At 37.3% G+C, this 13,158-nt stretch overlaps 1 protein-coding gene across 4 annotated transcripts in view; it reads left to right on the forward strand.

The window, feature by feature from the left end:
• The window catches only part of MBOAT2 (membrane bound O-acyltransferase domain containing 2), a 176,907-nt gene that overhangs the window by 96,240 nt on the left and 67,509 nt on the right, over positions 1-13,158 (forward strand). For all 4 annotated transcript variants that reach the window (XM_054820189.1, XM_054820185.1, XM_054820186.1 and 1 more), the window contains one exon: positions 2,595-2,672. In XM_054820189.1, the coding sequence (XP_054676164.1) occupies positions 2,641-2,672 (32 nt within the window). In that variant the 5' untranslated portion in view covers positions 2,595-2,640. The remainder of the gene's footprint in view (positions 1-2,594; positions 2,673-13,158) is intronic.

The following is a 13,158-nucleotide window of genomic DNA, read 5'->3' on the forward strand; positions in this document are numbered from 1 at the left end:
AACATTAGTTGATATGTATTATTTTTAAATTTAAGAAAAGAATAATCAGTAAGTTTTATTCTCTGGATTTACATGTACAATTTACTTGTATATACAATTCCATAACTCCCATGCATTTCTCAAACTCTTGGCCATGGTATTTTGCTTTGAGAGAATGATCTGATGTCAAAGGCTTCCAGTCTTAACACTAAATGAGGAGGATGATATGGGAGATAGGTGCTCCTATGTGTGGGTTTTGAGACCTGTGTAAGCTTTAGAAGCACATTTTGTATCCAGGGCTTTGGAAACAGAATTCATTAATTGTGTCTTGTAATTAGAAAGTGTTAACAACTTATTCCTTTCTGAAATTTGGGGATGGGAGACTTTAGAAAGAAGCAACTTCCACACAGACCCAACAGACATAAATAAAGATTTGTGGAAGCCTCTCATTGGCAATATGCCCTGGAAAAGAAATCGGAGAGAAATTTTATGCCATAGTAGAAATCCAGATTATTCTAGTTTGCTTTGGATCATACTTAAAGCAATTATTTTAGCAATGAATTTCTGTTTTACTAAAAGATTTTTTTTTTCCCTTACAATCATGGAACTAAAAACTTTTTAAAAATGCCAAAAAGAAAGAACATAATTTGAGATATTAAAAGTATACTTTCTTTTGAAGGCTGATGCTTCTGTTGCACATTTTTCCTGTTGCTTAAGTATGTATTATACAAGCGTGTTTTTTGAGGGTTTTGTTTGGTTTGGTTTGGTTCCCCTCACCTCTTCCCAAGGAATCAAGTATACATACAGGTTATAATCCCATGGTACACCTTCAATGACTCTTCAATTGTGTTATAACCTGTGTGTACAAGAGGGAAACTGTTACTTTTTTCTATTATAGTGTTTATAGTAAATGTACATTTGCCAATAATCTCATGTGAACCTAAATGTGTGAAACAGTTTGGAATCTGCACCGTTTTAAGACTATTTTTTAGTTGTTATGTTGTCCTCTTCAATTTCAGATGTGTTAGTGTTCAGTCAACTTGCGAAGGTGATGTGGGACAGGAAGAAAAGGCACAATTCCCTTGGGATAATAGCAAATAGCATTAAAGGCCTAGAATACCCTTTGTATGTAGCTAAAATTTACTACTTCATGTTGCATTTAAATGCATCCCTTTTAATTTTTGAATCGGTGATCAATCATATTGCTACTGTTAACAACTCAGAAAAAGAAATATTTTCAGAGACTGTAATCTTGATATGGTACTCCATGTCAACCCGCATTTTTCCAGGCTTTAATATTTCATGTCCCTTTCTCTGTTTAAGAAGCAAACCTCTTAAACTTAAATTTTTGTCATTTCACTAATGCCTGTCTTTGCTATACAGTGTTGCTAATATGTGGCTGATGTGAAAAGAACAAGTGATTTTTTTTTTTTTTTTAATTGGCAATTGCTTATGTTAAATGTGCATTTGAATTTTAGGTAGTCATATCTTAGATGAGACTAGCTAGTAGTGAAGCATGGGAGCATGTGCAGATTGGATCATCCATAAAAAGTCAAGATTTTCAAGGTCAGTTAATATCCAAGTGAATTGTATTCCCTCAGTTCATCATGTGTAGATTTTGTGGGATTTTAGCTGGATAGAACTGGGTTTCTTGTTGAAAGTCTTTGAGGTCATTTCCTTATGAATAGATGAGGAGTGAAATTAGGAGATTGCTAATGATAAGCTGAAAGAAAACAGTATAACAAAATAGTAGCTGCTTTTTATGGGAAAATTCCAGAACTAAATCGATGTGTCACTTGAGCACATGCAGGTATGCTACTGAGGCACTTAAAGTACCAGAGTGAAAGAGAATCAACTTACTGAAGATCAGATGCTTTTGCCCACTTGCTGGCAATGGTTTGCCACCTGCACTCTGCTAGCTTACTGAAATAGAACTCCTTTAAAAAACAAAATGAAGCAAACCCCAAAACAATGGTGATGTGGTAGCTTTGGTGATAAGCTGTGGAAAACATAAGGAGAAGAGGTTAGAGCACCTTTGTGAAATGAATCTGTGGGTTGTCAGTGTGTAGGTTTTTTTGTTTGTGTTTTTGAGACCATCATCACCACTGTCCCTTTATCAGTTATTGACAACCCTGGGCAAAGAGACTGGCTGGACAGAGTTGCCATGTCTATTGGCTGGGAAATCTTCCCATATACTAATATTGTGCATACTAAGGTATTATTGGCCTTATCTGAGAGACCTAGTGTTGCAACAGGTAAAAAGAAGAGTATGGACATTGAACCACAAAACATTTGTGTTATTTACACAAGTGGAAGTATTATGAGACACATTCTTCGTATTTTAAGGATTATCAGCATATATTCTTGTTTATGAGCTGGAGACTTCTAGCTAAGTCTGTAGGTTTTGTTCATTACTGCTGTCTTTGCTATGCTAAAGTGGGAAGCTCTCAACGGAAGGAACAAAATGGAAATAGAACAAAAAGGTTTTTTGGAAGCAGTGATGGAGTTAAAATTTGACAAACCTCTTTAATTTCATGTTGAATTAATAAATGCATACAGTTTATTGTCATTAATGAAAATGCCGTGGGGGTTTACTGTTTTATTTTTTTTCCTAGGTATGCCTTACATTTTGTTATACAAAGTGGAATTTCCTACTATATCATGATCATAATAGGAGTGGAAAATATGCACAAGTAAGTTTCCATTCTAATTTTGGTTTTTTTGCTTTCACAAGAATGCTGTTGTTCAGGTTTTTTTGGAATTGTGCACATATACCATACTTCTGTCTGTATCATAATATTTCAGTATTTGAATTCTGCTAACCATGGTTATATTTCCAGGAGAGAAAATGGCTTATTTGCGTATTTTTGCCAGCTTTTTGGAAAAGCTTGTTAAAATTGGCAATATTCCCCTGAGACTTCTTTTTGTGTCTTCAGCATTCTCATTTTTTTGGTCATTACTTAATAATAAATAATTCTAGGTATCTCATAAATGAGTTAACTATACAAATGTAATCTGATAACAGCCAGTGCTAGTAGAAAGAAGATGTCTGAAGGGAACAGAATTTGTGTGAGAAATTTTTAGGTACTAAGTTTGTCACTTCCTTTTTTTTTTTGGTGTGTTTTTGTTTTATAAGAATAGTGCAGTGTTGAATACTGTCTTACGTTAAGAATACTATTGTAAATTTACCTATGTAGGGTATTATTATTTGAGTTTTGCTTGAATGCATGATTAGATCAGCAGTATCTGAATCCATATAGAATGGCACTTGTTTCTCTTTTTCAATCATTCTTAAAAGCAGGAAAGGCATTTATTTTATTACTATATGCATATGTTTTACTATTCCACTAGTCTAGAGATCAGAAGCAAATTAGGTTCCCACTGTGTTAATTCCTGCATAAATGTTTAGTAAAATAGCAAATCCTTACTTGAACAGGTTCCTGAAGTATGTGAGGCTGTCAAGAAAGATGCTGGTAAAAGAACCAAAAAGGAAAATTGCTTTACACAAAGTGCAAAGCCAGGGTGGCCTTAGCTCATGATCCTGCCCATTAGAACACTCTGCTTCTTTATAGTCTGCTATTGAATATAATTCTATTGTCTTTTGAAATATGCCATATTAGGCTCTTATTTTCAGGATTTTCTACAAAGCCTGATGTATTCAAACCACTGCAGATGTGAGAGAACTTCATTTGGTTGGATGGCTGGTTTATATTCTAAGGGTTTATTTGATTAGAAGTTGTTTTAAAGCAACTTGTTCACATCAATTTCTATTTAGACATGTAACAATAAGTTATAACTTATGTAGCTTAATATTTTAAAATAAATTATTAATGTGGTTAAATGCTGCAAAGTGAGGTACCAGGAAGGAATACGTTGGTCTTTTAGCATAACAAATCGCATAGGTTTCTCGTAAAAGGAAATCTAGCAGTGGTTTACTTCCCTAATAGTGAGAGGCACGTAGGCATGTGTGTATTTAACATTCCTACATTGGAACAAGGGAACTCACTAGTTCCTGATCCTCCCAGTTCACACCAGCTGCTTTAACAGCGTGGCCTGATCTGCTGAAATATTTGCTGTGCTATACATGACCGTGTGCATATGTTCTCTGTTTCTCTTACACTGCTCAGGTGGGAGGGTAAAACCTAGATTTGACTACTGGGTTTATGTTTCTTTCTCATAGTATAAATTAACATAGCCATTGGATAAAACTAGAAGGCTCTTTTGGTGAAGGGAAAAAATGTTGCAAATCGAGTAATTTGTTACTTCAAGTTGTAGACAATGCTTGGATGCTGTATGGGAAGCTCCAGGAGCCATTCCTAATAGATAATACAGGCAAGACAGTATGAGATTTGCTTCCTCCATTACCACCGTATCCCAGGAGGGGTGATGCCTCTTGGTGTCCCTAAATGTCTGTACCTCTTATTGAAGGAATGCACCATTTACTCTTAATTTTCTGCTATGAAAATGCCACCTTACAGCTTGGCAGTCTGAACAGAAGCTAACGTGAATGATTCCCCATCTAAATGTTTCTCTTCGGGCTACGAACGGGTCTCATGGAGCCCAGGGGAGATTTAAGGTTAAGTGCTGTAGAGTAGGATTCAGCTGGTACCACTTGGCCTCAGGACTGGAGAAGGGCCCTGTAAGTGTTTTACTGGCGTGTGTGTATATATACAGCTAATAAGAATACTTACATACAACTGCATAGCCCAAGTTTTGGGATTTACTTTGTATGTTGTGGAGGGACCCATTGGCTGGCAGTCCTAGTTAGAGGTTACCTGTGTTGTTCATAAGCTTCTTAAACTTAGAGACTATAGAATGTTAAATACTGATACATGATGTAAATATTCAAGTGATTCAAGTGATTTTTGTATTGGAAAAACACTTGGGTATTGTACAAAATATTTTTGTCTATTACCTAAATTCATTCACTGAAGTAAGTTTCCCTTTTCTTTTCCCTGCCCTGCTTGCTGTACTGCAGACTTCATGAGTGTATGGATTAGGAAAACCATTATCCCTCTCCTTCCTGCTTCCCCCCACACCTTAATACAGTTCCTCAGTGTCTCTAAAAATTGTTTAAACAAATAAGAGACAACTCGAGTTCTTAGCAGCTGAACTGATAAGCAGTCTATGTGCGGGGTATACTGTCTCTCCTTACCATCTGAAGCAAGGAAAGATTTTTTGATAAAATTCTCCATTCTCCAAAGTAGACTTTCAAGTGTGATACTCTTCTAAACCTCTGTTGCTTTCTTAATGTCGTTCCATTGGATCCTAAAACTCTCTGCTCAACAAGGCTCCTACCTTTGTGATTTTCCTGAGGGAACTGAACCTTGTGCAGCTATAGCTCCTAGGTTGGTCTTGACAATACATGGTATATTAAAAAGGAAGGCCTTACTTGAACAACAGGAAGTGGAGGGGGGAGTTAAGAAAGAAAAAGGTAAAACCCCTGGAGGGGGAGGGGGGGAAACAAAAAAAAAAACCAACCCGGCCATATGAAAAGGGAAGTAAAAAGGAAGGAAACCTTACCTTTATATTTTATCAGCTTTTAGAATAAAGTTGATTAGCAGAAAATGAGTTACCTGAGACTTAGATTTAACTAAAATTGATCAATTATTTTTATACTTAAGTCTTATTTAAATAGTGATACTTTACATGAAAGATGGAGTGGTAACACTAGCTCTCCTGAGTGGTTCAAAAGCTCTTATCTTTTAATTCGTGACTAAATATCTTAATATTTATTTGGTGCTTTCATGGCTCAGTCAATTGTGAAACTGAAAAATGTGTTTAAACAAGTTCTCAATTCCAATGAATTTGCATTTGGTAAATGATGTGGTGCTAGTATTTTTTTTTCTTCCTTAGAAATTCTTCTGCTGCTTCTATGGTTGTGAAATTGGTACTTGTCTTAAAAGACAAAACCCCAAATGCCACAAGGGTTTTTCCTTAGAGCATTTGGCTACTGTTAGCTAAGAGCTATGTAAGCAGTGCTTCCACAGGTGATTTGATGACAAGGTTTTTAAGATTTTTAGGTAACTCCTCCTCTTTTTGACTTGATTGTTCATTTTATGGTTGGTATATAATGTCCCTCATCCTGTGGAAAATAAATCTGTTTGTTTAAAATAATTCCTGTTAAACTGTTCACTTTAATTTCTTAAATGTCTAATGTAAAATCAAGTGATAGACATGCCATTCATGTCTGGTATCTTCTGTGTTATGCTTAAAGTTGCAGGATTATGCTTTTCTTGTTCCAGAAGTCTAGAATTGAACTACTAAGACTTAAGGAGGTTATTTCTGGCTTTAGAAAAGGGGAAAAAAATCACTTAACTGTTCTCTGGCATATTTAAGTTATTAAAAGTAAATTAATGAAGGACCCACAGACCTGAGATAACTAATAGCAGTAAATACATAATAAGCTGACGTGTGTGTGTGTGCGCCATAAGGGCCACAAAGGTGATGAAGGGACTGGAGGATCTCTCCTGTGAGGACAGGCTGAGAGAGCTGGGACTGGTCAGCCTGGAGAAGAGCAGGCTCAGAAGGATCTCATCAATGTATATGAATACCTGGAGGGAGGGAGCCAGGCTGTCAGTGGTGCCCAGTGACAGGCCCAGAGGCCATGGGCACAAACTGAAACACAGAAGGTGCCATCTGAACAGCAGGAAACACTTTTTCACTGTGAGAGAGGTTGTAGAGTCTCCCTCCTTAGAGATATTGAGAAGCTGTCTGGACACGGTCCTGGGCAGCTGGCTCTGGGTGGCCCTGCTTGAGCAGAGGGCTTGGACCAGATGACCTCCAGAGGTCCCTCCCAACCTCAGCCATTCTGTGGTTCTGTTTTATTTTGCTACACATACAATTCATTGTACTGTCCCTACACTCATGTGAGCTGTTTGAACATGATAATGTAAAGAGATACTTGAATTGGAGTAAACAAACGGTGGTGGTAAGTGGTCTGGCCTCTGTGTAGGTGCTTCCTGGTCATCCCTTTACTTGGGATTTGGGAATGTTAGTCCTTGTTGAGTTCCCTTCCCTCTCCCAGCCAGAGCCAGGACTGAGCAATATCTTGCACCTCTTTTCTTCACTCCTTGCTGTGGCTTTGACAAACAGTGGGAGATATGGCAAAGGCGGGGTGGATGGTTTGATCTTAGAAATCTCAGATTAAGAGACAAGTAAGTCTTGTTCATCTGAGTGAACTAATTCACTCAGCATGTTAATTGAGGCACTTAATTTGTCAGTTAGATGTTTAATAATGCTGAATGATAGACAAGTTTACTAGTTACCCTACAACTTAGATTGCTGTGAAAATTGTTAGTTATTGTTTAAAAGTTATTGTTTCAGTGAAATACAAAACGGATCAAGCAAACTACTCTTATCCTGTGAGTTATTGGCAAGGTTTTTGTAAGCATCTTTGTATCTCCAGAAGTGAGAGCATTCATAAGCTGAAATTATTTTTGAAAAGGGGAGTTACGCTGTTTTTTGAACTTCTGTCTTTTCCAAAGGCCCTTGATCAAGGTAAATGTAAGTTTGTTGTGGTTTGGGTTTTTTTTTTATTGCTGTCTGCCTTTGATTTGATCACAGGTGTCTTAGTCTATGAAGAACATACATGATGTGGATAAAGATATTTTATTTATCTGCAAAAGAGGATCTGAAGCAACATCGAAAATTAGTCATCATCAAATCAACAGACTGAAATAACAATTGTTAAGGGTTGGACTAAGAAATGCTATCAATTTCTAATAATTTTTAGCAAATCTAGGATTGGAAGCCTGCCAGTATAATTATAGTTCTTTGAAGGCGCAAAGGCATCCAGACAAACTGTAAGCTATCTGGTATAACTTCTCAGTTACAAATTTGTAATTTATTTATGTAACTTGAATAAAAATGTCTGGTACATAGGTAGCTGCCAAATGACAGTGGGCAAAGTGCTGAGAATATCTGAATTCAGAATTGGAAGTATTAGTAGCTGTGAACTGTTCTGCATATGCAAACACAATTTTTCTGCATTTCTGCTTCTACAGTTAGTGCAAATAAGATAAACTTATTTGAAGTTAAGAAACTAATTGAGAGTTGAAAAATATTAGGTATGATCTTATCATTCAGTCAAGGATAAATGCAAGATGGAGGAAGATGAGATCTGCTGGTTCTGTAGCCTTAATTAACACAGACTGAAAAAACATGTACTGTTCTGTCACTGCGAGCCATTTTTTGTTGTCTTATCACATCTATATTAAATGCAAAAAAAACCCTTAAAATTTGAGAAAGTGTGTATTTGATTAAAAAGCAATTAAAGAGTAATTTTTGTATAGATGAGAATCAAATACCTATTAAACAGTATAATTTCTACAGTATGCATAGAAATCTTATCCTCTCTTGTTAGAAATAAAATCAAAGCTAATGAATGGGTGTGTTTAGGAGCATATTTCAATAGTTAACAACTAAAAAGAGTTGGTTTTCCATTTTGAAGTGGTATGTCTTTTCCTGAAGAAAAAGGATTGCACTTGTTGATTTCCCTCTAAGAAAGGGCAGATGGTCATTATACGTATCTGTCTCAGCAGGAGCAGTGTTGTAGCTGAAATAGCTAATGCAAATCTTCAATATATAAAAAAGATCATCAGGGTTTTTTTCTGTCCAAAAGTAGCAGGGAGATTGCAGAATTTTGTCCTGTTCTAGTAGCCAAGATTAAGGAATTACTTGGAAATACTGAATCTCATGTGAAGAGCTGTAGCAGTGATTTGGGGGACTGAAACCAAGTCAAGGAACTACAAGACAGTAAAGTATTTATATTGGAGATAAAAATGCAGGGAACTTCTATTTTTAGCACACAAAGCATTACAAAAAGTTAGGTTAATGGTATTGAAAGTAAGATTGCTGTTTTCCTTTAGATGGAAACTTTTTTCTGCTATCAGAAATACTAGTATGGCTCTATACAGAATGATGCTTCACCTCTCGTTGAATTGGTTGGTTTTTTTTCTTTTTTTGAATAGCAAAGCATATGGTCTGGCTGCTAGATAGTCTTCCTAGTTAGATAAAATCTTTGAGGTTTTTCTTGTGTAATGGCAAAGACTTTCCTTGTTTGTTTGCAAAGGTGAATGCTATTTTTTTTTCTTCAAGAATGTAGCTTATCTTATACACATATATTAAAAAAGGTAAAATCAGAGTTCAAATATAGAGTCATCACAGATAACTGAAGCTTGTGATCTGAAATAGGCTTCATGTTTTCATTAAAATTTCTCACGGCTGTTAGTTTTGTCCTTAGCTGCCAAGTTTCTTCTTTATATGGCTCAATCAGATGATTTACTTGAGAATGTCTTAACTTGAGTTAACTGTGCAGGTGAGAGCTCTGCATAACTCACATTCTTGTATCCTGCTGCTGCTACCTTGGTAATATGTGGGGATAGGACTTGCATGGAGCATATCTTGTAGTTCTTTGAAGTTTAATAGCTGCTTCCCACATGTTCTTTGCATCACTTCTACATCAAGTTGATCATCAAAACCACATACAGTTTAAAACTGACCTACCAAATTTAAAACCCAAAACAACACAAAACCCCCTATATCCCTGTTTACTTTCATGGGTCTTGGAAACTGAGATTAACGGTGCTAGAGGTTTGGGGTTTTCCTTGAGTGTGCTTTATTGACTTATTTACCTTCATAATTTGTTATATATTTGTTTTTTCTGATGCTTACCTAGAGATAAGACACTTGTATTCTGAAGAGTGTGAATGGAAACACAGACTAGCATCAGGCAGTGATTCTCTGTGTGCTGAAGGTTTGACCATTACAAAAATAGTCATGTAAATGGATGTCTGTGTTCAATGACTTGAAAAGTGAGCACTTGTTGAAATAAACAGCTGTAAAGGAATTTCCTAGTAATCCTTATGAATGTCTTTTGAAAGTATTTGTTTTAAGTAGCCATTGCAAGTTTATCCACTTTGATAACTTCCTGTAACTCTCTTGGCTGTGTTTGGATAGAACTCAATGCATTCCTTAAAACAAACATAGAATCACAGAACGGTTTGTGTTGGAAGGGACCTTTAAAGATCATCTAGTCCAACCCCCCTGCCATGGGCAGGGATATCTTCAACTAGACCAGGTTGCTCAGAGCCATGTCCAATCTAACCTTGAATGTTTCTAGGGAGAGGGCATCTACAACCTCTGTGGGCAACCTGTTCCAGTGTTTCACCACTTAATTTCTTCCTTATATCTAGTCTAAATCTATGCTCTTTTAGTTTAAAACCATTACCCCTTGTCCTATCACAAAAGGCCTTGTTAAAAAGTTTGCCCCCATCTTTCTTATAAGCCCCCTTTAGGTACTGGAAGGCTGCTATAAGGTCTCCCTGGAGCCTTCTCTTCTCCAGGCTGAACAACCCCAACTCTCTCAGCCTGTCTTCATAGGAGAGGTGCTGCAGCCCCTTCGTGGCCCTCCTCTGGACTCGCTCCATGTCTGTCTTGTACTGAGGACCCCAGAGCTGGACACAGTACTCCAGGTGGGGTCTCACAAGAGCAGAGTAGAGGGGGAGAATCACCTCCTTTGACTTGCTCGTCATGCTTCTTGTGATGCAGCCCAGGATACGGTTGGCTTTCTGGGCTGCAAACACACATCGCCAGCTCATGTCTGGCTTTTCATCCACCAGTACCCTCAGGTCCTTCTCCTCAGGACTGCTTTCAATCTCTTCATCTCCCACCCTGTATTGATACTGGGGGTTTTCCCTAGCTGGGTGCAGGACCTTGCACTTGGCCTTGTTGAACCTTATGCGGTTCACATGGGCCCACTTCTCAAGCTTGTCCAGGTCCCTCTGGATGGCATCCCATCTCCCTCAGGCATGTCAACTGCACCACTCAGCTTGGAGTTATCTGCAAACTTGCTGAGGGTGCACTTGATGCCACCTGTGTATGTGTCATTTATGAAGATATTAAATAGTACTGGTCCCAGTATGGACCCCTGAAGGACACCACTCATCACTGATCTCCATTTGGACACTGAGCCATTGACCACTACCTTCTGGATGCAACCATCCAGTCCATCTATCAAATCCATATCTCTCTAATTTAGAAAGAAGGATGTTGTGAGGGACTGTGTCAAAGGCCTTACAGGAGTCCAGATAGATGACATCCATAGCTCTTCCCTTGTCCACTGATGTAGTCACTCCATCACAGAAGGCCACTAGGTTGGTCAGGCAGGACTTGCCCTTGATGAAGGGCAATAAAGGTATAAGTTGAACAATAACTTAATATATTATCCTTCTTAGAATTGGACTGTTTGAATTGAAAGGCCTTCATTGATCATAATTTTTGTAATTAGAGAAATGGAGTGAAAATAGAACTGGCATTTTCTTGTCTTTGGTGCCAGTCACTTTTGCCTTATTTTTAAATAAAGATTAAATATGTTTATTTAATATTTGTTCCACCCTCCCTGTATATATAAGGAGAAAGAAGGAAGGACAGGAATCATGTCGTGTCTGCAGCTTTGTGACAGCTGGCACTTAAGTAGGAAGGCTGATAAAGATAATAAACAACAGTGCAAAATAAGGCATTTTTGAAGTGGTGTAGCCACTTTGGTTGCTTTGGTACGAGAAGGGTATATGCTGTCTTAATGCAACTAGAAAATATTCTGATTGTATACTTTGTCTTTTCAGGGACAAGAATCTAAATTAGTCTGGTTTTTAAATTCCTTTATTTTATTTTAGTCTTGGTTGCTGATGTTATTCAAAGAATAGAGTTTGCAAAAGAACAGGCATTTTAACAATATAAAACCTCTCATAGCACTTGAGAAAACTCGGGTGAAAAAAATTCAGGACTTCTGTTTTATGAAGTAGCTATACGTTATTGAATGTTGTTTAGCTGAAAGAGGGTTCTCTTACTTAAACTTTAAATTTATAGGTAGTTTGTAGTTTTTTCACACTGTCTACTTGGTTTCTATAAGCGTATAGAGGACAGCCTTTTCTTGGAGAGAAGCAGTAGTGTAAAATGGCTGGGTGTGTTAGATTTCTGTTGGGAATGAGTAGCTATTGCTTTTTGGCTTGCATAGATCTCAATTTTTTAAAATCTTTGTGCTCAAAGTGAAGCTGAGCGCAATCAATCAAGCCAAAGAAAATTGATAGTGAGAGTAAAGTCATGTTTTCTGGGGTCTGTATTTGTTTGGTAATCTCTGAAAGCTGTAGCAGCTATATAGATACTTCTTCAAGGCACATTACTCTGCCTGTCATGCTGCCAAGTAACTTGACTGCTAGCAAATGAGCTCTGAGTCATGGTATCATTGCTGCATGGTTTATTACCTCAGCAAACTATTGATGTCAAATAAATCAGGCTTCCTACAAAATGAAGTGGCAGAATAAATTGTACCTAGAAGAGTTCAGTGAAAGCTGTGTTCTTCTTCAGCTCCTGGCAAAGACTGCCACTAGTAAGAGTTGATTAAAAATTCTGGTTGCGTGGCATTGACTGAATTGAACCAGTGGTGTTTATGATAGATTAGATGCAAGAATTCTGTACATTATGGTCAACTTTCTTCTCTAAGTGCATGCTTCTGCATAGTTTTTTATTCTTTGGTGAAACACCTTGTATTTGAGATAAATTTCACTTGAGTAATTATGACAAGCTCAGCAGACAATAATTTCATTGTCCTTAATGGAACTGTTGCCTGTAAATTATGCAAGCCAGTTTTGCCCACAGAACTGCAAGTGGTGGCGTACAAAGTGTCTGGGTTGGAACTAAAAGATGTTTGAAGAAGTAAAAGATGACCTTTTTTGTTACAGATGCACAACAAAACACAAAAAACCCTCTTTGTTTTATTTCCTTTAAGGGAAGGTAGATGTAAATAAAAAGCATTGATATTTAAAAAATACAAATGTCTTCATTTTAAAATCCAGTGCCTCAATTAAACACGTTAATAGGTTTCATGTAGCTTTTAAAGCTGATTGGTTTTGCAAGTCAAATGCCTTTACTGGAAGTCAAAGATGAGATCACAGAATCATAGAATAGCCAAGGAGGGAAGTGTTTCTGAATCCAACCCCCCTGTTCAAAGCAGGATCAACGACAGCAGGTTGCTCTATGAAACCTGAGTCTTCCTTAATACAAACATGATCCTGGATAGCTCCAGTTGTCATAAGCATGCTAGACATTTCCTTTTGGTGTCTTGCTTCAATGTCTAGTATAGCTTAAAATTTATTTGAGGTGACTTCATGCAGCTTAGTT

This window comes from Grus americana, chromosome 3 (assembly GCF_028858705.1).
Source record: "Grus americana isolate bGruAme1 chromosome 3, bGruAme1.mat, whole genome shotgun sequence".
Lineage (NCBI taxonomy): Eukaryota > Metazoa > Chordata > Aves > Gruiformes > Gruidae > Grus > Grus americana.